This window comes from Penicillium antarcticum (assembly GCF_028974205.1).
Source record: "Penicillium antarcticum strain IBT 31339 chromosome Unknown utg000006l_segment0_segment0, whole genome shotgun sequence".
NCBI lineage: Eukaryota > Fungi > Ascomycota > Eurotiomycetes > Eurotiales > Aspergillaceae > Penicillium > Penicillium antarcticum.
Genome location: NW_026695304.1, coordinates 717,888 through 741,760, shown reverse-complemented (window position 1 = coordinate 741,760; position 23,873 = coordinate 717,888). Strand labels below are relative to the sequence as shown.

The window sequence follows — 23,873 nt, the reverse complement described above, 5'->3', positions numbered from 1 at the left end:
TTTGTTCGGATTACTTATGCTACAACATGCTCCTGTATATTATGAACCATTACATGCAGTACTCAACCTTGATCATTGACGCGGCCTCGGATTAGTGTTTTCCTATATTTTTTTTTTCTAAAATTCCACGGCAGTATCATATCATTATATCTCATGCGGGGGGTATCTTCGAACTGCGCAGCCATCAGGGGAGAAACTGGTGACACAATTCGCCTTCGGGAGAGGCAGCAAACAATATAATCCTTCCAGTCATGGGCTCCAGTCTAGCGTCTGTTGCGGAAGATGTAAGACACAACCAGTACATCAACGCACATAAGGAAGCCCAAGAACATGAATGCGGTATCCGCAGTAGCAGAAGTACACCTAGACTTGAAGTGATCTTCATCCCAATAACAATAAGTGGTCTTGTCATTGGCTTTGACACAGCCGCCACTGAGCAGCTTCTGTCCAAACAAAGTACTGAAGTCAGAGCAGTTCGTTCCGTGCAGTCGGACGGCGAAGATCTAAACGAGATACCATATTAGCTAGAACTCTTCTGTGTAGTCATACCCATATAAGAAGTTTTCCAATGGGGGGAGACATACGACACCAGCAGCAAGCAGTGCTAGGGCAGACACGCCGTCGAGAATCCAGGTGATGATTCCATCAAGTGACTCGATGAAGAGTGCAGCGACACCGATTAGTGCGGCGAGGATACCGATACCGCCAGAAAAGGCACCATAACTTGTTTCAGCGGGGACGGAGCCGATTTGTTGGCCTTTGGCGAGAGTTATTGAGAGGCCGAGGACGACAATAGTGAAGATGAGCTGTGTTGGCATTAGCAGGTAGTCAAGGTATCTGGGTCCGTTCTGCCTACCTGGAAGAAACGGCAAATCAGAGCAACCAGTTGCATTTTGGATAGCTATTTGTGAATAAAAGCTTGTGTGAAGTATAGACGAAAAGAACTGTGATGAGACGCTTGGGGGGCATAGGAGCAAATTTATCTTCAGGTCAAACAAGTAATAATAGAGATTCAACCGTTTTTCCTATTTACAGTAACTCACAGCCCGTCTGACTTAGCCCTCAGCGTACCAGCGTGTGCATATTAGAGCCTCATTGTGGTAGTATATAAGAATGGGCATCCATGGACGCGGGACTATGGGGGCCGGGGGCCGGGGCGGCGCTAACTTCTGCACCTAGAGAGCTTCAAAGAAGTTTCGCGACCAGTAATATGTTAGTCTGCTTGGGAGTGTCTGCTTCTCCTTTACCCAGGCGCATATTGGGGGCCAAGGCACACTTTTGCTGGTCGCCGATCCTTTGCGATATTCAAATAGGGCTAAGCCACTCCGTAGCACAACTCTCTGGGTGTCTTTTTTTTTTGCCCAAAAGATGCTTAACAGTGGTCAGTACCTAGCTTAACTTGATACAAAATAGGCACAGAATTAAACATTACCTACCAACTCGAGATAGACGATTACAAGGTCCACGAGCTCAGCTTTGTGCCCCATAGGCATGAAACGACACGAACCGCCCCCCACTGGCTTGAGATGTACTAGGATAGTAATGCGGTATCTCATGCAGTTCAATACTTATTTATAGTTACTCATGCAGATCGTAGGATATTTTTCACATGGATCTTTTTATTTTTTTTTATTTTTTTGTATTCTGATCTTTGATTTATCCCGCGCCAGCGCGGGCCCAGAGGCACAACGGCTACTGTTAAATGTAAACCCCTACAGTGCTAGATCTACACGAGAATGCATATTGACCATTAATTGGAAAACAAATTGTAAGTGTTTATTTCCTTTCTTCGGTCGCATTGCATCCCATGATGTCAATTGCGTTATTTTCTGCACCAATGTTTCGGGGCCATATTATCTATGCCAAGAAATATATCACTACTTGTTTTCCGCTTGATTCGCGCGTGAAGATCTCTATTATAGGATTGGATCTTGGATTTATAAGTAAATAAGATTGAAGGGTAAAGTGTAGGGGAAGGATTGGGGAAAGTGGTTGATGATCACCGAGGTATATATCTTAGAACCGTGGCACTTACACCATTCAAATTCATGCTTGCCATGCTAAGTTGCGCTTCGATAGCTAAATTATCAGACACAGCTATTAATCTAATGGAGATTATGCCCGGGGATAACCTATTGATAAGTCGTCAATTCAATGTTTACACCTAAAAAGAAGTATAAAAAAGGGAAATGTTGGTAGCGCAAGGGCATTAATTCAGTGGTCAGACACCGATTTGAATTGAGAACAAGTCATCCACCATGGATACATCTTTGCATTAAAGATTAACTAGAAACACAAAGGAAAAATAGAATACTATAAAGGAAAGTATGTATTCATCGTCAATCCACGGCCTTCACAGAATCCAATCAACAATCCCGACAATCATAGCTAGATACTAAGCGACTCTAGAATGCACCGGCGGCAGCGGCAGGGCCAGGGAAGTCGCAAGCAAGCTTGAAGGAAACATAGCCGGGGTCCAGAATGTCGGGGAGACATTTGCCCACAGCGAAGGGGCTGTCATCGAAGGGAAGGAAAGTAGTGGGCTCGCCGGAGCAGCCGTCGTTGTTCCAAATGATCACACCGTGGCAGTAGGCCGTGTCCTTGGTGTCAAGGTGGGCGCTGAAGGAGTAGTTGTCGATGCTCCAGTCACGGTTGACTGTGGTCTTGTCACAGGTCAATGGGGTGGCCGTGACACGGGCAACGAATTTGGGCTGGCCGAGAGCGGGGGCGCCGACGTCGCAGCTCTCCCAGGACTGGAACTCAATGCTGGCGACGGGCATACCGGCGTAGGCGGTCATGGCGAAGGTAGCCACGGTGGCGAGGGTCTTTGGGCTGTTAGTGAGGTATACGGGGAGGTTGATTGTCTGGGTTTACCTTAGAGAAATACATGTTGGTCAAAGAGTGTGAGTAGAGCGGGAAAGAAAGGATTCTCCGGCTAGGAATGGCGTTAAAGAGAGTGTCGTGTGTTGTCGAGGTGGTCGTTCAAAAAAATCAAATCGCCAAATGCGTCTCATGGCATTTAAGTACCTCCCGGCAGTGTTAGTACGCGACGCTCCTTGTGTTTGGACAAACATAGTTGATGCTTGGCAGAATGACATCTACTTTGGGTATGTGGAATGTAGAGCATTACTTGTAATAGGAGCATTGAGAGAGAAGTATTGAGGGGCGCGAGAAGAAAGGGTTGGTATGTTGACAAAGAGATCCCCCGAGAATGGACAGGCTTTTCGATCAAGGGTTGCAGCCCAACACCCTCTTGCAAAGGCAGAATCCTTATTTTCAAACCGGGTCTTTGCGTAGTAGTGCACATATTCGGTGGTGGTCCAATGCCGAAGGGATGAACAAATGAAGGCTGGACAACCTCAGCTGACTTGTATCTACCAGTATTGTCCATTACATGCTAGAGACGCGAATTCAGTTTTTGGATGCCTGTCTCGATAGGCTTCTAGACTTCTCGTAAGTGCCACGCGATTTGTGATCCATACCCTCTTTTCACACCTCTTTTGAGCCCATGTTCCACTACCCTGTCAAAGGTATAATGAAATACATTGAAGTACCAAATTTTGAGGAGAAGAAATCATCAATATAGATATAGCAGATCTGAATTTCAAGAATCGAATTTCAAGAATCGAATTTCAATGATCCACTGCCGAATCCAGGATTCAAGTCTGTCAGTTCACTAAGCTACATCCCCAATGATCTAAAAGATAGCCATACAATTAGGCGGGCTAGACACACCCCGAGAACAGTTCAACGGACTACTCGAGATAAAGAAGCTCCAACGACCCAAACGCTCACATGTGGCAGCCAACTCCTCCAAATCAAACATCTCCCCAATAGGAATACCCCAACCAGCCAGCAGATAATGATGCAAATCAAAATCAGGGTTAAGAGCAGGATAAACCTCAAAGCTAACTGCATCAGAAGCCACGGCTGCAAAGTGATTATCCCATATAAATCTCAAAACCCGCTCACTCTGCTCAATCCCCGCATGCTGTGGCATTCCTTGCTGCGAATAGGCCAATCGTTCCTCGCCCGACATACCCTCCCACGTCCCCGGTAGACCAACTCGCAAAAAGAAGATATCTCCTTTCTGAAACTTGATGTTGCTCTCGCGCGCGATCTCCAGGACCTCGTCCAGTGAGATCATCTGGCGTGTAAGTGCGTTCAGACTGATGCCCTTCTTCTTTGCGTATGAGACGTAGTCAATTAACACGCCGCGACCGGCTATGCCTTTCTTTGCCCAGTGCCCGATTCCAATGCGTGACGACTTCTCATCTTGGATTTCGGCGGCGGTTGTGCCGCCGTAGAATACGCGTCGGTCTTTGTTTTCGGGTGTGGGTGCTGGCGCGTTGTGGTGTCGCAGTCCGTCCCATTGGGAGGATTGCTGTGGGTTGAAATGATACTCGTCGTCAAAGGCGACACCTTCTGCGACCCATTTTACGCGGTGCTCGAATGGTTTGCGGCCGAATCCTGTTTTACCTTGGTTAACTCTGCGTTCTCTAGAGACCCTGTTTTCTTCTGAGCGCATCCTTTACCTGGTGGAGTTAGATTCTCCATGTTCCAGTTTAAGCATACGCGCTCGCCAGTTTGGATTTGGGATTGCGCAGCTTGTGCAACTATCTCCGGGGTGAGGAGTCGAAGCATTCCAAGACCTTCTTCCTCTGAGCCTGCGGCTCCAGGCCAGAAGCGACTTTTGTCAGGGAGATCATCGTATGTCTCTGGGATATCGGGGATGCCAGACATGGTGGATTGCTTGAAATAATATAACACGAGGATCGAAATGGGGAAACCGAGACCTTATAAACAACCCCCACTCGGAGTAGGTCCGTTGACGTGGCTATGACCCCGCAATACGTTGGCTTCATCAGAAACGTTGACAAGCTTTTTGTCCCTGGATGATTACTTCTCCCAGTCGGATTGGAACACGTGAAACAGGGTCCGATTTATCATTCATACATTTATAGTCATGAGTCGATTCACAGTCTACATGATCAATCCTACCATTTTGGAACTACTAACTCTAGGACTTCGAAAATGGGTGAAAAAAAAAAGAGGTGAAAAGAAGGTATGAAAGGAGATCGAAAGAAAAGCCTCAAATGGTTATTTTGGCGTGTTCGTGTGGAGCCTGGTGTACACTTCATCCGCAGGACTCTATATACGTACTCAGAGTCTATAGCGTATCACGGAATGGCTCGTCAAGTTAAAATATGAATCTACCGGAGTTTATATTGAGCAAGCCCAATCAAATATTGCCTCCGGAGGATCCCTCCGAATACTCGACCTTCTGCTCATCATGTACATTTTTTCGCCGAACGACATCATCCATGTACTCCGACTTGAGTTGACCGTGCTTATCGTATCGGTGCGGCTCATTGAGGGATATTGACACGACATCCAACACGTTACTTGACTTCTTGAAGATGTCGTCCATCTCTTCCAGGGAACGATATCGCGTCTCCGGGTAGAAGAAGTATACTACCGGGAAGATGGCAGCATTTCTGAAAACGGTGATTCAGCACGTTAAATCATTCGATGAAGGTAGAGCAAGACTCACATGACGGCGAAAATGACATAAGTTTTCCACTGGATGTTGGCAAATGCCACAGGTGTGATCATCACGACCATGAAGTTGAAGATCCAGTTGCCACTAAAAGTAGGAACTAGGTTAGCATACAGCCCTTACGAATGATGAAAGATTCGCGTTCAATTTATTTCCACTCACCTCGTAGATAAGGCATTTGTCGGCGCTCGAATTCTCAGGGGCACAATTTCAGCAGGATAAAGCCAGCTCATGCCTAGCCAGCCAATGGCGAAGAAGGTGTTGAACACGAACAAGAACACCGCTTGTGCAGGACCGGCTGTGTTTCCTTTCCCTTCTGCCTGGCTCGTTTGGAGCTGTTGTAATGAGACTGCTAAAGCGACCATGGAAAGTGACATCCCGGCTGCCTATGACGGGTCCGTCATTAGCCACAGTCACTGTATTTGTAGAACGACAGTAGAATGGAAAGGGAACTGTCTTACCCCGAAAAGCATTAGCTTGCGCCGACCAACCCTTTCAATGATGAAGATTGGAATCAATGAGGCTAGGAAGTACTCCGTTCCATTGCAAGCTGCCAGCAACTTAGGGTAATTGTTATGGCCAAGACCAATATTCTGGAATAGAAGTGGTGCCTGTAATTAGTCAGTATCAACAGCAAAATACGCACTATGCGGTAGACAACGCACATGGTATGTAATCAAATTGATCCCAGAAATTTGCTAGAACATCTAATTGACATATGCAAGCACCACTCGGTGAAATTCGCGGTACTCAGACATCTTCAACAGACTGGCATAAGAGCCCCTGGACATCTCCAAGACTGTCGGCTTAACCGACTCGAATTCATTCTTGATGAATGGATCTTCGCGATGTTTATCGTTCAAGGCTTCCAGGACTTCAAGTGCTTCTTCATCGCGGCCTTGCATGAGCAGCCAGCGAGGAGATTCCGGAAGATTGAGAATCGTGGAGAAAATTATCAGAGCAAAAACGATCTGAAATGCGAGCGGGAAACGCCATGACACTTCCTTGTCGCCAATCCATGCCATGCCTATAGTTATTGGCCATTAGCTAACGAGGATTTTGTTTTTTTTTTTTTTTTTTTTTTTTTTTTTTTTTTTAAAAAAAAAACATGCTTCTAAGAGCGTTTGGACCTACCATAATTGATCCAATAACTAATCATAATTCCAGCCGTTATCAGCATTCCCTCAATCATAACGAACCTGCCACGCGCATGGGCCTGTGCCGTCTCAGACTGCCAAGTCGGAACAGTCGAAGTATTCATCCCATTTCCCCAGCCTGTAACAATGCGCCCTACCACAAATTGTGGCAGATCATATGAAGTGCATTGGAACAGTGCGCCGATAGTCATAATAATCGAGCCGTAGAAAATCGTCTTTCGACGGCCGAGCGGGTTTCCCACGAAAATGGGAAATACGGCTCCTAGAAAACATCCTAGATTGTATGCTGCGACGGTAATTCCCTGATACGTTGATCGTGCTTTTGATTCGGCGTCGCTAATGCCTTGTGCTTTGTCGTTTATGTCTGGGAAATACTTAATGAAGGATTCCAGATCGAGTAAGCCGCCTGTTACGCCTTGGTCGTAGCCGAAGAGTCTAACAGATGGATTTCAGAGTTAGTGGGGATTTCTGCGCTCTGCTTCGCTCTGAGGTGGAAGCTGTGGAATATGCAACGAACAGAAAATCAAGCCCGGCAATCCAGCTGATGGCCAGATTGAGGGCATTGCCGCGCAGGCCGAACTATCTCGGGATGCCCAACATAGCGACGATGTCTATTGCTAGTTCTTGATAGGATGGGCCAAGAAGTGACAAGATAAGCTAAAGAGCGTCAAGTGTCATGAAACTCGTCAAAGGCTCCAGTGACAGGGGAGGGAGTAAATAAGTGAGTCTTGGATTTCCTGGGCAAGCCTTGGAGATTTGTATGGACATGTGAATGCAGCTGCGACCTATAGGAATAGCATAAATCAACGAACCAGCGATACAGTTTAAAGAGATTACAACCGGCTTTGCCATGTTGGGTTAGCAACATCATATACTCTTGGCAAATGGACCTTGGCCCCGGGTGGTGTTGCTGTACTTCCAGGGCGGAATACATCGGTGTGGGGTTGCAAACACAGGGGGTCCTTCACGTACAACCTATCGCGCTGGAAAATGTATGTCCTGCTTAGATCTATACCCCTTTGCCCGCAGGAGCAACAACAGGCGTCGAATTAAGAGTAGACGATGGCGTCCGGCAGCGGGAGAGGCACACAACTTCTAAACGCTAGCCAGACATTTCCCTGATTCCGCTGGTAGCTCCATGATTCTATTGGCTGATCAGGGAATCAGGGGGTCCAGGTCCAGGCGGCCATTTGCGTCACAGGAGAAACCTGACAAGATCACGAGTAACAAGTACTTGCATCCCCGCGAATATGGAGTCTGGGGAAGATGGAAATACCCACGTACACACGCGAGAAAGTGGGTGCCCGGCCTAAATTCTACGTTATCTCTCCACGATCGTGCGCAGAGGTACCAGGGCCAAGACTCGGGATGTCCAAATGAAGTCTGTATTTGTCCCCGAGACAGCGATAGTGGATCTTCCAATAACACGATCTGATGCTGCCAGGCTTCAGCCCGAATGCCGATCTCCGCTGAGCACTTGCGTTGAGGATTTCGTACAGAGTTTGTCTAGTGCTTCATGGCATTGTGAACCGATTTTATGGTCCCGGTTGTGGATAATACATCAAATAATAAGCCTCGCGTCTACAAGGGAAGATCAAAAAAGTATAATAAAGGTGCATATAGAAACTACCCAAAGAAGTACGTGTAAAATACAGGGTGATCGCTAGGACAAGCAGCACAGCAAGCAAAAGGAAGTTACATATCATCCACATCGTCACCAGCCTTCGAGCCACCCGTCTTCAAATCCGACATCTCATACTCCTCCTTGCGGCCGGCGCTCCCCTCACCAGCCGACATGGCAATAGCTTGGCGACCGGTGTCGGAGGACTCGAGAAACTCGCGCAAGCGACGCTTACCTTCTTCCAGGGCTTGCTGGGAGGCGGCTTCGGTCATCTTGAGCATGGGGCCCCAGAGGTTGAGTTGGTAGGTGATGTATGCGCCGATAGCGCAGACGAAGAGGAGGATGAAGTAGGCTGGGTTGCGGAGGACTAAGAAGTTTTGTGAGTTTAGGGTAGGGTGTGGGGTATATGGATGTGAAAGAAAAGACTTACCAGCCCAGATCTCGTTCCAGCCTAGGGCTAGGAGTAGACCGTAGAAATACAATGGCACTTGTGTCATGCCGCCGATGGCACTGCGCTTAGCTTCGACGTAGACGCCGTCAGCGGTCTTCTTGAAGCGGACGGTGAGTTCTTGGCGCTTTGAGTCGCTGAGGATGGTCATCTCCTCTTCCAGACTTTTGCCCTCGTCTTCGTCTACGCCGCCAATTGGGGGCAAGTCCTCCTCGTCCGCGGGGGTTGCGGTGCTCGGGGTGTGTCCGACCCAGCGGTCAAGGGGGGGAGGAGCGGAGGTCTTCTCCAGGCGGAAACGAGACAGAAGAGGAATAACGGTCAAGGTGGACTCGCGAGCGCGGGTATAAATGCCCTCAATGTCATCTGTTGGGCGCCAGATGCGTGGAACGCCTTCCTCGTCATAGCGGAACTTGTCCTCGAAGTTCTCACGGAGCTTGAGAAGTAAGTTGCCCTCAATCATTTCCTCGTCAATCTTGGCACGGAGAACACCCCAAGATTTGCGGCGCAAACGCCAGAGTCCGACATCGACCTCATCGAGGCTAGCGTCGAAGCTGCTTGCACGGTCTGTGAAACGGCGCTCGGCATCGAGAACGGTTTCTTCGAACAGGTTCCAAATGCGGTCCCAGAAAGCCTTCTCGGTGGGCTTCTCTCCATTCTCGGGAGCGCCACTACCAGCTCTTCCTGATCCAAGAGCATTGAACTCAAGGCCAACTGATTCGCCGAGACGAGATTGCACCCAGCGCTCGACACGGGTAGCCAAACGTCTCATCTCATCACGGCGGAGGCGGGCACTAACTTCAGACAATTCCTTCTGGTAAAGAGCCAGCTCTTGCTTGTAGTCACTCCACTTGGCACCCTCAACCAATGTAGAGCGGGCAACCTCTTCAAATTTCTCCATCGAGCCCTGGGCTTCCCGAGTGACAATCTCGGCAAAGTCATAGCTACCACCCTTCTTCTGGCCATCCTTCACTGCAGCAGAGACAGATTCGCTGAACTCACGAATTCCGGACTTGTGGGCAGCAGAAAGCTGACCGTGGAACAGGGCCTTCAGACGAGTATCAACCTTGCTCTCAAGCTCAGCACTCTTGCGTTGGTATACACCCTTGTGGTATCGGCTAGCTTCTGTCTGGAAGCTCTTCAGAGTCTTGGAGCGGGCACCGCGCATGGCAACACCCAGTCCACCAAGAACCTCTGGTGCGCCAAGGCGCACGGCCTCAGCCTGCTTATCTTCAAATGCGATAATCGCCTCATCAAAGCCAATCATCACTTCGCGCAGAATCTCGTCGCAACGGAACTGGGCAAGCAACTCCTGCTGAGTTGGCAAGTCCAAGTCCTTGTTGTTGACAATTTGATCCCAAATTCCCTCCGCATAATGTGAGAATCCATCCGCTGGGATGCGACGGTGGTATTCAGGTAAGAAAACACCCCCTTCGGAAAATTCGCCCTTGAGCGCATCCCTCTTGGGATCGCGATGGCCCTCCCGGAAGCGCAAGCCCAGCTTCTTAGCCTCCGTAACAAACTGGTCAGGCTGGTATCCCTTATGCGGGAGTCCGTAGAACTGGAAGTCAAAGTAATCATGGATCGTAGAGTTCTCCAACCCAGCCGGCTTCGATATCGTCGCCCAGAGCCGGGACAAATCTTCCAATAATGTCTTCTGGAGGTTCTTGAGCGGTGTTGTGCCGATGAAATCACGAATGACGAAGAAAAGGAGAGAACGGTGGGTAGTACTGCAAGCTTATTAGCGCCTAGACCGGACATAAGCACAAACCAAGACAAATGCCACATACTGTTTATCCTTCAGGAAGAGCTGCAGGTTGACCTCAAAGACGGTCTTCAACAATCCCATGTTGGCACCCTGGTACAAGCCAACCTGGTGTTCCCAGATATTGACAATAAGAACCTCACTCGTGGCTAGCGCGAAAAGCGCACTCTTGCGCTCAAAATCCTGGTCCTCACCTCTCTCGCGACCATCGGTACCCTCCACATCCATAACCAGGATGTTATCCGCCATGCGCTCCTCCGCGCCGGCCTCACCTTGCTTCTTATTGTTCGACAGCCAGATACCCTTTGTTGTTTGCCTTCGCTCCAGCTCGGACATTACCGAGAACTCGGTGCCGAAGAGGTGGTTGAGCAATGTTGACTTTCCGGTGGACTGCGAACCAAACACGGAGATGAGGTGGTAGTTGAAGCCGGCCGGCGTGACATTTTCGAGAGTTAAGTATTTGGACAAGTTGGGACTATAACCATGCGATTAGTGTTGCGTACGAGGGACTGTGGTGGTCGTGGTGGTGGCAGAGCGCATTTGAGGGGGTCTGGGTCTAGGTGTAGGTGGCCGTACTTGAACTCCTTATTCTCATCAATGACCTGCACACCATGCTCGTAGGATGCAGTGTCACCGTCGCCGCCGATCGAGGCAAAATGGCCATTGGACAGGACAGATGGCGCTGTCGGGCTTCTTTCTAACCCTGAGGGGCGTCGTTCAGACATGGTCGATCTATTGCTCCCTGTGCTATGTGGGGGGAAGGTGTCTGCTCGGGATGGCCAGAGTTGTAGGAGCAAAGACGGGAGGATCTAAACGAACACAAAGACAAAAGGACGAAACGTGTCGAATAGGAAGAATCACAAGGTTGTTTCACGAGGTCATTTGAGGTCCCGAGGTCGTTGCTGGGGAAAACATTACATAACCCGGTGGCGTGTGAAGTCATATGGAGTTTCGATATGGGGTTCAATATGTTAAAATATGTTAATTAATATGTTCAGTACTTGATTTTGTTGAATTATTTCCTGTCAATAAACATCACCGAAGTGGTTTGTGTGTCTAGTTAGCTACTTTTGAAGGGTGTCCATGGGTAGAGTGGATAGGAGATCGTTGTTCGCCATACTATACAGCCACGCTCTATATACATGAAGGGGTAAGGGGTATCTAAATTATTGAGGCGGCACTCCATCGTACCAGTTCAGGTTCCAGCCCTGATCAAGTCCAAGATCAACATCAGGATTAGGCCACATGTATTGGCCAAAATCATCAAACAGCCCACTAAAAGCGTTGACTTCCAAGCCAACAAACGGGTTCGTGGGTGGCTCCCCTCTTGGAAGCCAAGATTCATCTGGATACCCAGACTCCAAGGATGGTGTGAGGTTGTTTCCATTCAAGGCCTCGGTGCTGGTAGTTGATGGACCTTCTGGGTCAGAAATGGGCGGCGTGTAGGGCACGCAGGACTGCAGTCCGGGACAAGAACCCTCTGTTCCAGCTGTGTTTGATATATTAGATTCCTGATCTTTATTTTTGGCGGGACCCTTAGAGAATTTGGTTCCTGCGCCCACTGTGATAGTACCAAAGTAGGGCACGGTGATTTTGCAGGTTTGCATGTTGTTCCAGTCTGGCTTAATTCCTCTTGTATCAAATATGGCACCTAGAATGTTTGCGGACTCGACAGCAACTGAGCCTCCAGGTTCTGTTGCTGCTCGACGAAGAATTTCGACAACTTTTTCGACTAAGCCCCAGTCTTGCTCGTCTTGTTCTGTGTTGTGGTCTGGTGATTCGTCGGAGTAACCATGCAGATGGACAATCAGAAGCATGCACAAGGTGAAGGCCATGAAGTCCATCATTTTGCACAAGTACGGTTTGGTCGTTGATCGGAGCACCTTGTACAGCGATAAGCCTTCTCGTGCAGAATCGATGGCGATTTTATGACAGGGTCTGAATTGAGGGTTGTGGGGGGATTGCAGCATCAGAGGAAGATGGAGAAGAGCCCGAAGTAGCTTAAGCATGAATTGCAGTGGAACCCTTTCAAGGTAGTGCTCCCTTCTTTCGCCTGGAGAAGGATCTGCGCTGCGGAGATGATTTGGCATGGCTTTCCAGGAATCCTGTAATTCTTGATCCAGTCGGATTGTTGCTTCGAGCGACATATTAGATGGATCTTGGATTCTATCAACCATGTGTCCTGTTATTATACCAATGCGGAGCAAGTATGCCTCTGGTGCTGCAATTTTCGAATTGAGACGTTGCTCGACCTGCGGTAAGAAGAAGCCCTCAGCGACGCCATATGGCAAGCCGAGAATGAGACTCAGTGATCTGTCTGATGTTCCCAGCGAACACCAAATCTTTAGGCGCCGTTCATATAGCGAATCTTCCGGTTTAGGGACCTTGGTTGAGAGGTGCATTCCAGCCAAATGGGCAAATTCAATCGCTCGGCGATTCACCAGCCAAGCTTTTCGAAGCCGGCCTTCGGTCAAATGCAGCTTGGAAAGCAACATTTGGCATTCAATGCCTGGCAATGTAGCCGCAAAGTCATCGTCGCGAACAATCAAACGGTCCACCGAGGTGACACATCGATCATAGAATGCTTGCGGATCAAATGGCTCAGTCAAAGCCTGGAAATTGAACTCATCCGGAGCATGAATCGCACTGATGCAAAGACACATGAGTGCCTTCGCTACTTCAGCAGGCGCTACAAGAGTTTCGTTGCAGTGGTCACCAACGACAAGCCTCTTATCAGCGCGGTTGAATAACTCTGGAAAATGATCTTGCCACACAAACCAGTGGAAGGAGGCATTGATGATCTTATTCACGTCTGGTGTTGGAGGAAGCATAGACAGCAGTTCCGCGCGCACGGCGTGCGCTTTGGGTGACATGTCCTTGACACCTGCGAATTTATCGTTGTCGGACGTATCCTCGCGCCGGCTCACCAGGTAGTTGTCGAAAAGTTGCAGGACTGGTGCATTTCGGATCTGATCACTCGATGGGCCTAATTCGTCTGACGCGGTGGTTTCCAATGGACATTTTTCTTTCATACTCGGACATTTCATCGCTGGGTTATGTTAGCGATAAAGTGATTCCAGACAAGTCGGATATATACTAACGCTGGATCGACTCGTGCCTCTCACTAGACGGAGTACGCGAGCTCCGTTGATCTAATCGTTTAGTCAAGCCCTCCACAATATGTTCCAGATGCGCAACTCGTTCCCGGAGGCTGTACGGTTGCTCTCCTTGAAACAAATGCGAACCTGAAAGTGGAGGGGTAATGACGGTGTGTTCTTGGTCGATACACTTTGTCCCTCTAGATCGGCATTCATTGCAGACCCCGGGGCGATCTGGGTGGAATGTGCATCGGATCTTGCGCCGCCGACCTATAAATAGTCGATATCAGCAGTTGAAGTGGAGCGAGACGCGAAAGCCAGGTCGGTTTGATACATACACTCCATGCAGCTCTTAGTCCCCTTCCTCATCCTCTTGCGCGGTGGTCCTTGATCAACCCAATCTTCCATAGCTGTAATAGATAGATATAAATGTGGAATAGAGGTGTGTCTTAGCTGGAGATCACAAGCTGCATCTAATAAGAGATATTTGCAGTCAGCTTCTCATAGCATGGTGGCAAGTCACGACTTTCCGTTCTTCAAAGCAAGTAGAACAAAAAAAGAAACAAGTCAAAAGTCAGACATGCATGTAATCAGAGTCAGATTGTCAGAGTATTCTAGAAAGAAGGTACGTGTGTTCGTTGCCTATAGATGCTTGTCCGTCAAGTTCGGCCGAAGTTGTGCGGTCGAAGGTTCGTCCGAGCCAATCGGATGCAGCATCTGCTTACCTCCGTATATAAATCGGGCAATCTATAAAACCGACTGTTGTAGGATCCCTTGATTAAATTGGACCAGAACTATAATTCACGTTGTTTGCGTTTGAGAATATTAGTGTAATAGATAGGAGGCTGATCATATACATGACATTCATCTATTGACGCACTGAAAGAGGACTACTAATATGAGCCGGCGAAGACCTAGCTGCTTACGGGACTTTGGAGTCGAAAGATTTGACTTTGAGAAATTTTTGAATACATTTTCACGGGAGTGGAGAATATAGGAGAAAATCTGACTACATTCCAAGGTAGTAAAGGTACATGGACAAGATTCAATCGAAAACTCCGGATTACCGCCGGACCTCGTGCTGATCGATGATTCCCGCGCTGTGAGATATAAGGGGCCTAACAAACAAACTGGAAGAAAAGTGGTTTCATAATACAAGGGTCAGGGATTCTGACCAGAGGGGAATGGTGCGCGAAGAGAGCATTTACTCAACGACACGGGTGATCAAACCAGTGGCGACGGTGCGGCCACCCTCACGGATGTTGAAGCGCTGACCAGTCTCAGCAGCGACGGGGTGGTGGGTCTTGAGGATCATCTCAACGTTGTCACCGGGCATGACACGCTTGGAGAGATCGCCATCGGGGAAGCTGAGATCACCGGCCTCATCGGCAGTGCGGATGTAGACCTGGGGGCGGTAGTTGGCGCCGAAGCCAGTACGGCGACCACCCTCGGCCTCGGTCAGGACGTACATGGAGACCAGGAACTTGTTGCTGGCCTTGGTGCTCTGGGGAGCAGCAACGACCATACCACGGCGGAGATCCTCACGCTTGACACCACGGAGAAGGAGACCGGAGTTGTCACCAGCACGGGACTCGTCACAGGACTTCTTGAAGGTCTCGATATCGGTAACCTTGGTCTTGATGGGGTTGCCGTCGTTGGTAGCACCAACAATCTCGACCTCAGTATCCTTCTTCAGGAGACCACGCTCGACACGGCCAGAGACGACAGTACCACGACCGGGGATGGAGAAGACTTCCTCAATCGACATGAGGAAAGGCTTGTCCATGTCACGCTCAGGGGTGGGGATCCAGGTGTCGACAGCCTCCATGAGCTTGTCAATCTGCTCGGTACCGATATCGGGGCGGCGGTTTTCGAGGGCACAGAGGGCAGAACCGAAGATGATCGGGGTCTCCTCACCCTCGAAGCCGTAGGTGGAGAGAAGCTCACGCATCTCAAGCTCGACGAGCTCAAGCATCTCGGGGTCCTCAACGGCGTCGACCTTGTTAACGAAGACAACGATCTTCTGGACACCGACCTGACGGGCGAGTAGCAAGTGTTCACGGGTCTGGGGCCTATTGAGTGATTTCGTTAGCCCGCTTCTAATCCAATCCTGGAGTAAGGGATCCATACATCTGCCCGTCGGAGGCAGCAACCACGACAATGGCACCATCCATGTTGGCAGCACCAGTAATCATGTTCTTGATGTAATCGGCGTGACCGGGACAGTCGACGTGGGCGTAGTGACGGGCCTCGGTTGCGAACTCAATGTGAGCAGTCGAGATGGTGATACCACGCTTGCGCTCTTCGGGAGCCTTATCAATGGCGGCATAGTCGAGGAAGTTGGCAAGACCCTTGGAGGCCTGGTACTTGGTGATGGCGGCAGTCAGGGTGGTCTACGGCGCATGTGTTAGATTTGATGGCGGAGGTGTCGGAAGAAGTCGCGAATAGCTTACCTTGCCGTGATCGACGTGACCAATGGTACCTGGAAGGAATATTAGCATGAAAATCAATCACGCGCAATAATATTCTCCTTACCAATGTTCACATGGGGCTTGGTACGCTCGAAAGCAGTAGCCAGGCCACGGGCGGCCACCTTGTTGTTGCTGAAGACATGGTGGACGGGGTTGACGGCAGTTGGGCGCAGCAGGGAAGACCGGCTGGTGCGCGCCAAAAGGTTCAATGAACGGGAGATGCTCGACATCTTGGTTCAATTGACAAAAACGATGGAAAGAAAAAGAAAGGCAAGGAGAAACAGATGTAAAGATGGAAGAGAAGAAGCCCAGATCAACACCAAATTTTTTAGTCAGACGGCGGATTCAGGGAGTTGCTTAGTCATCGACCAATCAAGATGCCGGAATTGCGGAGGAAACGCCAGTCATCAGGATATAGATGGGCTGAACAGATGCAAAGGAGCGCAATTGTAAAATAGACAGGTATTCTGAGCTATATACCCCATATGAGGGGTTTCTCGATGCAGTGCTTTCTCGAGCTACCGGGCAATGCGCGTGTATCGACGTCATGCCATACGGACAGTATCAAATTCAGCTGCCAACCTTTGAAGTTTTTGAAGAAACGTTATATATTAAGCAAAAGCTCCAGTCAGAGCAGTTTTATGCAGCTTGAATCTTGTACACTCCATCCATATAATATACACAAAGTCCAATCCTCCTAATTGTCCTTCTGCACGGTGAACGTAACCTGCTTTCCAGGTTCGCCCTCCATCGCCTTGGTCTGGATAGCACCAGCCTCCCTCACAGTGTCGAGTACCCTCTGCATGACATGCTTGATCTCATCCACCGTTGCCTTGCGCTTGTGCCGTTTCGAGGTCAAAATGACCTCTACCCTCCGGCCTTTGTCCAAGAAGGTTGTGAGCTGCTTCAGCCGGTGTGACAAATCATGTGCATCGATGGCCCAGTTCAGCTCGATGGACTTCAGGGAAACCTTGGTTGCTCGTGATGCTTTGGCCTTGGCTTTTTCGGTTGCCCGCACCTCTTTTTTGTTGAAGATTTTGCAGACTGGTAGTTGGCCACCTTGTGCAGGTTGAACCTGCATGAGGAAATAGTCATTGTGATCAAAGGATTCGAGAACCTCTTCAAGTCTGGTCGGGGGATCTAGGTTGCCTTCTTCGTTGGCCAGTTGAATGAATCTTGCGGTGATAGCCTCGTTTTTTGGTGGTCCTTGGACGGGCGGGCGGTATTCACGGAGGAATAGGCGATGTGCCTGTTGGAAGGATCGAATCTGAATTCCATTTCGCAGAGTATTGGGAAGAATGCCAGGTCTAGAGATGCGGCCTGGTACAATGAAGATCTGGCGCAAGGCCTGAGCGGACGACACGAGGCCGCGAGTGTGGCTCATGTTGATAGCAATAGCTCAAGAATTCCGGGGTAATATGGAGGAAGAATGAAAAGCTGGAGAACGAGGGCCGGAGGTAAGTGAGCAGTGACGAGTCGGAAACATGTCGGGGAACCGCATTCAGCCACATCTGCGCCACAGCCCTGAAACCCTTGGATCTCCTTTCTCCTGACATTTTCCCTGAACATTTCTCCACCTATTCTTTCTAGTCTGGTGTTTCTGGAGGATCAATGTTCGCTTGCTTCTTTTCTTTCCCTTTCTGTTAACCTACGGTCGTTCATTCCTTCTCGGTGGATATTCGCCACCTGTCGCTTTATTCGACCATTTGCTCGCATGTCGACTGGAGTCGACAACCAAGACAACAAACTCCACCTAGATTCAAGCGCCCGTCAACGCTCCACTCGGAGCAACGGATCAGTTTCTCAGTCAGTCGAAATCAATCGAACCGAAGAACAAGCCAACATGGCACAAAGCCAGAGATCGCGGTATCTGAAGACCGGGGCTATCATCGCCTTCATCTTCATGGTGTTGGTGTGGCTTTCCCCGTCTAAGCCTGCTACTTCTAGCTTTACTCACGGTATGTGTTTCCCATGCGCTGGTCGCTTTACTTGACTGATTGTTTTGCAGAGAAACCGCCTTCAAGCAACGGCGTGGCGTCGACCGCGAAATGCACCAAGTCCTCCGACCCGTCCAAGCCCCTGATTCAATATGCTCTTATGATCGATGCTGGTAGCACCGGATCTCGTATTCACGTCTACCGTTTCAACAACTGCGGCTCTACTCCTGAACTTGAAAATGAGGTTTTTGAGCAGACCAAAAAGGTGGAAGGTGGTAGCTCTGGTCTCAGCTCTTTCAAGGAGGACGCTGAGGGTGCTGCCCACAGTCTGGACCCTCTTATGGAAGTCGCCTTGAAGTCAGTTCCCGATGAGTACAAGTCCTGCTCGCCAATTGCCGTCAAGGCTACGGCTGGACTTCGTCTCTTGGGTGATGAAATGAGCGGCAAGATTCTGGACGCCGTTCGTCACCGTTTGGAGACTGCCTATCCCTTCCCTGTCGTCTCCAAGGAGAAGGGTGGTGTCCAAATCATGGATGGCAAGGACGAAGGTGTCTATGCTTGGATCACAGCCAATTACTTGCTCGGCAAGATTGGTGGCCCTGACGATACTCCTACTGCCGCTGTTTTCGACTTGGGTGGCGGTTCAACTCAGATTGTTTTCCAGCCTACCTATGAGAAGAGCAAGGCCGGTGGTATGCCAGAGCACCTCGCTCCCGGTGATCACAAGTACAACCTCAGCTTTGGTGGCCGTGATTTCGAGCTGTATCAACACTCTCACCTTGGGTATGGCCTGATGTCTGCTCGCGAGAATATCCACATGGTGGTTGTGGAGAACATGCTGGCCAACAACCCCAATGACCTTTCTTGGGCGAAAGAGCCCATTCCTAATCCTTGTATTGGACCTGGAATGTTGCGCGAGGTCACTCTCAAGTTCCCTGCCAACCACCCTCTGGGACTGAGTGCCGATCTCCAGATGGTTGGTCCTAAAGACAAGTCTATGGCGCCTCAGTGCCGTGCTCTCGCCGAAAAGACCCTCAAAAAGAGCGGCGAATGCAAGCTTGCCCCTTGCTCTTTCAATGGTGTCCACCAGCCCTCTCTCGCAAAGACCTTCTCTCGAGAGGAGGTCTTCATCTTTTCCTACTTCTACGACCGCACCGCTCCTTTGGGCATGCCCGAATCCTTTACTCTCAACGAGCTCCATGATTTGACCAACACAGTCTGTGCCGGCGAGGGCAGCTGGGGTGCCTTTAAGGGTATCGAAAACGCTCTTACTGAGCTTCGTGATCGCCCTGAATGGTGCTTGGACCTCAACTTCATGATGGCTCTGCTCCACACTGGTTACGAGATGCCCTTGTCCCGCGAGGTCAAGATTGCCAAGAAGATCAAGGACAACGAGCTGGGCTGGTGTCTTGGTGCTAGGTTAGTTGACCTCAACTCTTATATTCTAGCTTATTCTAACTTACATTTCTCACAGCTTGCCTCTCCTGACCAAGGAATCTGGCTGGACCTGCCGCATCAAGGAAGTATCCTAAACAATTTCACGGCAGCGCGCAAAATTATCTTCTTTTAATAATGTCATTCGGCCATAGTGTATGATGGGTTCATGCATATATAGAGATCCGCGATATGTCTGGTTTTTTTTTTTTCTCTTTCTTCTAGGTCTTTCTAGACTTGATTTATTGGCGGGTTGCATAGGAAATGTATCGATGGTTATGTTCACGGTGATTGATGGGATCATTTCTTTCTATAGACATAAATAAGAAATCATTTTAAAATTGCAGGGTCAAATGCAGCCGCCGTAGAGAGCCTTGATCGAAACTTGTACAACAGTAGCCATAAATCCTTTCACAACCCACGCCTCTATATAAATCACTGTGAATGGTCAACCCAAGACACTCGAAAATGGCCAAAAAGAGATGAATAAAGAGATGAAAGAAGAGATGCCAAGATTATGGATTCGTAGACCTTGGCAACTTTATGTATCGTTGGTCACAAACTGATTATTCCTAAAATTTCAATAATCTATCATGAGGTATTCCGCTATCGTCAGCGGTTTGCCGCCACTGGGTGACCTTCAAGAATTTCTTCACATGCTTGGTCCGAAAAGCAAAATATCAAGACGCTAAAGTTGACAAAACGTATCCCATATGCAAACAACAAATGACAAGCCGGTAAATCGCCATGAATGAACCAGTACCAGTACCACACATCCAAATCAACATCGTTGAAATTGCAAGCCACGGCAAACAGCAGCATATTATTCCGCCATCTCCTCAATAGACGGTTTATCGGCCTCGGCCTTCTTGCCCTTGCCTCCCATAAGCTTCCCAATGATATCAGAATCCTTCAAGTCTTGGGAAGTGTTCCCAGTAGCCGCAGAACCCGTCTTCGACTCTTCCTTATCATCATCGTCCTCACTAGACGAATCGCCGTCCTTCTTTTCTTCTAGGACACCAAGACCGAGATCCTGTAAGAAACAGTTAGCAAAGTCCACACCTCGACTAAGTCAAACGAAGCATACCATCTCAATATACTGCTCTCCGCCCTCATCAGCATTATCAAGAACAAGATCCCCAACCCTCCCAGCCTCTATCTCCCTCTGCAAATCCTCATTTGCGGTCTTCATCTGCGGCAAGAAAGCACTAAGTCGCGATAACAGCTCCGAGTCACCCTTCATGCGGTGTATGCGCGGTTTGGGCCGGCCGCCAATATGCGGTAGTGACGAGGAGGGATCGGTTGGGTTTGCCGCTGTGGTTCTTTGTTCGTCGCGCATATCCTGGTCGGAGTGGTGCTCGTCCTCCTTTTCGCTTTCGCTTTCGCTGAAGTCTTCTTCTGAGGAGCCTGAGGAGGAGGTTGGGTCTGAGTCTGAGGGTGGGTATGAGGCGTGTTGACGGCGGGCCGTGCGGTCTGTTAGGTTCATTGTTTGTGAGGGCTTGTTGGACACTTGGCTCTTTGCTGCCTCCGGTTTTTGTGTTTCTTTTTGCATGGTTCGTGTGTTTGGGGTGGTTCGTTGTCGGGGATCAGAGATTTCTAGGTTGTTGTGATACGGAGAGCTGGGGTTGTGGAATATTATAGACAATCTTAAGTCTAGTGGGTGTAATATTCTATGTCGAGTCTGACAGTTGCGTGAATGAAGAAGAGAAAGAAGTTGAGTTTGAGTTCAACTTTTTTGGTGGAGCACCGATAAGCGATCTTATCGCTTATCGTCTATAAAGAGAGATATAGATACATTTAGAGACGGCAAATACTCTCATTCCCTAATAATACACGGCATTAAAATAACAAACATTATTTCACAGGGTATCAGCTCCGATCTCTCCTTCGACTGCGACTACGCCGACGAATTGGACTTCTACGACGGCTCCGGCTGCGTCGACGACTAGGGCTCCTCCGGCGACTGCGGTCCCTTCTGCGGCTAGGACTCCGCCTGCGCCTGGGACTTGGCCTACGGCTAGGGCTTCGTCTGCGACTACGGCTTCTTCCATGGCTAGGACTTCGTCGACGGGGTTGTCGATCTTCGGTATCTTTCTCCCTTGGCTTTGGGGTTGGCTTGGGGGTTGGCGTCGGCTTTAGGGTCGGTGCTGGTGCTGACTTTTCTTTTTCTTTCTCATCTTCCGGCTCTTTCTTAATCTCTTTTTCTGACACAGCCTCGCTTTCTTCCTTTATTGGAGCCGCTTCGTCGTCTCGCCCAGAAGGCGGCATGTACCGGTCAATATCGCCCATTCGTGGTCGCTGGTCCCGTTCTCGTTCTCTCTCCGGGGTTCGCACCCGGCGCCTAGGTGATTTGCTTCGGTTGCTCGTGGAAGGTACATAGCGGTCAATATCAAGAGTCGGTGAAGGAGAGCGACGTCGAGAGCGTGAACGGCGTCGAGCAGATCTTGAACCGGATCGAGAACGGTCTCGGGCCCTGACTCGAGGGCGAGAACGAGAACGGCTTCGTGAGCGACGGCTGCGTGAACCTCGACGCACAGGTGAACGAGAAGGTCGAGGGCTTCGTCGTCTAGGACGGTAAGTTTCGTATTCTCGTTCTCGCTCGCGGCTGCGCTCAGGTCGTCGGTCAGTGTCCCGGTCATGGTCTTTAGACGGTGCTCGATCACGTCGGGCAACGGAGCGGCTACGGCTCCGACGAGCTGGTCTGTAGCTTCGATCATCAAGTCTATTATCTCGGAAGTCACGGTAACCACGGCGTGAGTCCATGTCACGATCACGGGATCTCACAGAGTCCCGGGACCGGTCACGGCGATCAATAAGAGATGTGCGTCGTCGCCGCGAACGACTCCGGCTCCGATCACGCATCAGATGCCGAGACCGCTCCCTACGATCTGTGGTTGAACCGCGCCTTGCCTCAGAATCGCGGGACGGGCTGGCCGCTCTAGTTGAGGCACGTGAGTACTTGTCATTGGCACTCTTGGTCGCCGCTGGCGCCGGTTTCAGGCCATTTTCAATGGCTTCAGCCTCTTCGAAATCAAACTCTGGCTTCATCCGAGCCTTAGCTGCGAGCTCTTCGCCTTCTTTCAGGAGCATCTGCAGAGCAGCCTCTTCCAATGACTTTTCGTCCACCGGAGCAGGAGTCGGGTCTTTTGAAGCGGCTGACTTCTCGCGTTTAATATCCCGGGCCCGAGGAGACAGGTTGCGGTCCTGGCGATAGTCAGGAGAACGATCGCGGAAACGATCCCTATCGCGGGTTCGGCTGCGGTCACGGTCCCAGTAACGGTCCCGATCCCGGTCTTCTCGCCTCCGTCGCTCGTATCGTTCTTGTCGTTCTCTTTCGCGCTGGTCATCAAGGGCTCGTTGTTCTTCGCGTAGGCGTTCACGGTCAGCCCTTCTCTGTTCGTCGATCTCCTTTCTCCGGGCCCTGTCTTCATCTTCCTTCAGTCGATCAAGTTCGCGCTTTTTGCGGAGTTCTTCATCCTTGATCCGCTTCTGCTCTTCCTCGAGCTCCATCTCTTTGCGCCTCTCTTCCTGCCATATTTTCTCCCGCCTATCATGGTCGATTTTCACAAGGGCGTCGTATTCGGCATCGGTCTTGTTTCCTGACTCAAGTTCGCGCGCGGCAGCCTCCTCCCCAACTTCTTGACGGCGGATTTCGCGGAGGGAATCGAGGATGAAGTCGGCGTGTTGTAGTGCAAGCTGATCGATCGAATTCTCCACATTCTTGTAGACATCGCCACGATCAACAGCTCCTTCAATCAGTGTCGCGGCTTTTCCTCTCTCGCGGGAAAGCAGGGCTGGTTCGCGATCAATTTCCGATTCAGCGAGTGCGAGCAGCTCATTAGTAAACATGGTCCTGGGTTCCTGGGAGAAAGGATTAGCAATGTAGAAAATGGATGCGCGATCCTGGGTGTGAGCATAGGCATACACCCTCATTGAATCCAGTCCAGAGCTGCTTGCGAACAAGATCAAAATAACCCTTCTTCTTGAACGCATGGCGGAGTTTGTCCATCGCTGCATGTTGCACGGGAGTGAAGGGCAGGTCCTCGGTTTTGAACTTCTTGCGCCCTGCGGTTTCAATGCCGATCGACCGTTTATTCGTAGAGGAGCCATCTCCTAAATCCTGAGAAGGAGGATCCATTTCGATCATAATGATAGCTTGGAGACAAGCCTGGAAACGAGTCTGGAGAGAGATTCACAGGTCGCGTGCGATAAGCGATAACCCAGGTACCGGATAAATGGTTGTTCCATGATTGGGAACTCCGGCCCGCTGATTTGCTTCAACCTCGTCTCTCCTGGTCTATTGCGACGGCAACATCATAACTCCGCCTCCATTCAATCTGGCCTCTGTGGTGTTGAACTACCTAATTCACCAAATCGCCACGTCT

General features: G+C 49.8%; 11 protein-coding genes across 11 annotated transcripts; 1 reads left to right on the top strand and 10 right to left on the bottom strand.

The window, feature by feature from the left end:
* Positions 1-263: 263 nt before the first annotated feature.
* Positions 264-892, bottom strand: N7508_006359 (MARVEL domain-containing protein; the record flags this gene model as incomplete). The annotated part of the gene is made up of 3 exons (XM_058464425.1): positions 264-503; positions 585-806; positions 857-892. 3 exons carry the CDS (start codon positions 890-892, stop codon positions 264-266), a joined length of 498 nt encoding a protein of 165 aa, XP_058318278.1.
* Positions 893-2,405: 1,513 nt separating this feature from the next.
* Positions 2,406-2,889, bottom strand: ccpA (the record flags this gene model as incomplete). The annotated part of the gene is made up of 2 exons (XM_058464424.1): positions 2,406-2,825; positions 2,875-2,889. The coding sequence occupies 2 exons, from the start codon at positions 2,887-2,889 to the stop codon at positions 2,406-2,408; spliced, it is 435 nt and encodes a 144-aa protein (XP_058318277.1).
* Positions 2,890-3,697: 808 nt separating this feature from the next.
* N7508_006357 (uncharacterized protein) lies at positions 3,698-4,743 on the bottom strand (the record flags this gene model as incomplete). Its single annotated transcript, XM_058464423.1, has 2 exons — positions 3,698-4,470; positions 4,536-4,743. The coding sequence occupies 2 exons, from the start codon at positions 4,741-4,743 to the stop codon at positions 3,698-3,700; spliced, it is 981 nt and encodes a 326-aa protein (XP_058318276.1).
* A 499-nt stretch (positions 4,744-5,242) lies between these two features.
* On the bottom strand, positions 5,243-7,151 carry N7508_006356 (uncharacterized protein; the record flags this gene model as incomplete). Its single annotated transcript, XM_058464422.1, has 7 exons — positions 5,243-5,498; positions 5,555-5,647; positions 5,723-5,946; positions 6,022-6,171; positions 6,289-6,587; positions 6,695-6,711; positions 6,760-7,151. Coding segments are annotated over 7 exons (1,431 nt in total), but the record flags the coding sequence as incomplete, so codon positions are not given.
* Positions 7,152-8,412: 1,261 nt separating this feature from the next.
* Positions 8,413-11,273, bottom strand: sey1 (dynamin-like GTPase SEY1; the record flags this gene model as incomplete). Its single annotated transcript, XM_058464421.1, has 4 exons — positions 8,413-8,705; positions 8,769-10,513; positions 10,574-11,023; positions 11,125-11,273. 4 exons carry the CDS (start codon positions 11,271-11,273, stop codon positions 8,413-8,415), a joined length of 2,637 nt encoding a protein of 878 aa, XP_058318274.1.
* A 441-nt stretch (positions 11,274-11,714) lies between these two features.
* Positions 11,715-14,054, bottom strand: N7508_006354 (uncharacterized protein; the record flags this gene model as incomplete). The annotated part of the gene is made up of 3 exons (XM_058464420.1): positions 11,715-13,597; positions 13,650-13,916; positions 13,985-14,054. The coding sequence occupies 3 exons, from the start codon at positions 14,052-14,054 to the stop codon at positions 11,715-11,717; spliced, it is 2,220 nt and encodes a 739-aa protein (XP_058318273.1).
* Positions 14,055-14,850: 796 nt separating this feature from the next.
* Positions 14,851-16,347, bottom strand: N7508_006353 (translation elongation factor Tu; the record flags this gene model as incomplete). Its single annotated transcript, XM_058464419.1, has 4 exons — positions 14,851-15,718; positions 15,777-16,039; positions 16,100-16,128; positions 16,182-16,347. 4 exons carry the CDS (start codon positions 16,345-16,347, stop codon positions 14,851-14,853), a joined length of 1,326 nt encoding a protein of 441 aa, XP_058318272.1.
* A 467-nt stretch (positions 16,348-16,814) lies between these two features.
* On the bottom strand, positions 16,815-17,501 carry N7508_006352 (putative translation initiation factor IF3; the record flags this gene model as incomplete). The annotated part of the gene is made up of 1 exon (XM_058464418.1): positions 16,815-17,501. The coding sequence occupies one exon, from the start codon at positions 17,499-17,501 to the stop codon at positions 16,815-16,817; it is 687 nt and encodes a 228-aa protein (XP_058318271.1).
* A 330-nt stretch (positions 17,502-17,831) lies between these two features.
* On the top strand, positions 17,832-19,586 carry N7508_006351 (guanosine diphosphatase; the record flags this gene model as incomplete). Its single annotated transcript, XM_058464417.1, has 3 exons — positions 17,832-18,075; positions 18,126-19,473; positions 19,529-19,586. The coding sequence occupies 3 exons, from the start codon at positions 17,832-17,834 to the stop codon at positions 19,584-19,586; spliced, it is 1,650 nt and encodes a 549-aa protein (XP_058318270.1).
* A 725-nt stretch (positions 19,587-20,311) lies between these two features.
* On the bottom strand, positions 20,312-21,040 carry N7508_006350 (NOPCHAP1/New4 family protein; the record flags this gene model as incomplete). The annotated part of the gene is made up of 2 exons (XM_058464416.1): positions 20,312-20,521; positions 20,576-21,040. The coding sequence occupies 2 exons, from the start codon at positions 21,038-21,040 to the stop codon at positions 20,312-20,314; spliced, it is 675 nt and encodes a 224-aa protein (XP_058318269.1).
* Positions 21,041-21,716: 676 nt separating this feature from the next.
* Positions 21,717-23,626, bottom strand: N7508_006349 (BOD1/SHG1 domain-containing protein; the record flags this gene model as incomplete). The annotated part of the gene is made up of 3 exons (XM_058464415.1): positions 21,717-22,184; positions 22,273-23,349; positions 23,414-23,626. 3 exons carry the CDS (start codon positions 23,624-23,626, stop codon positions 21,717-21,719), a joined length of 1,758 nt encoding a protein of 585 aa, XP_058318268.1.
* Positions 23,627-23,873: the final 247 nt, after the last annotated feature.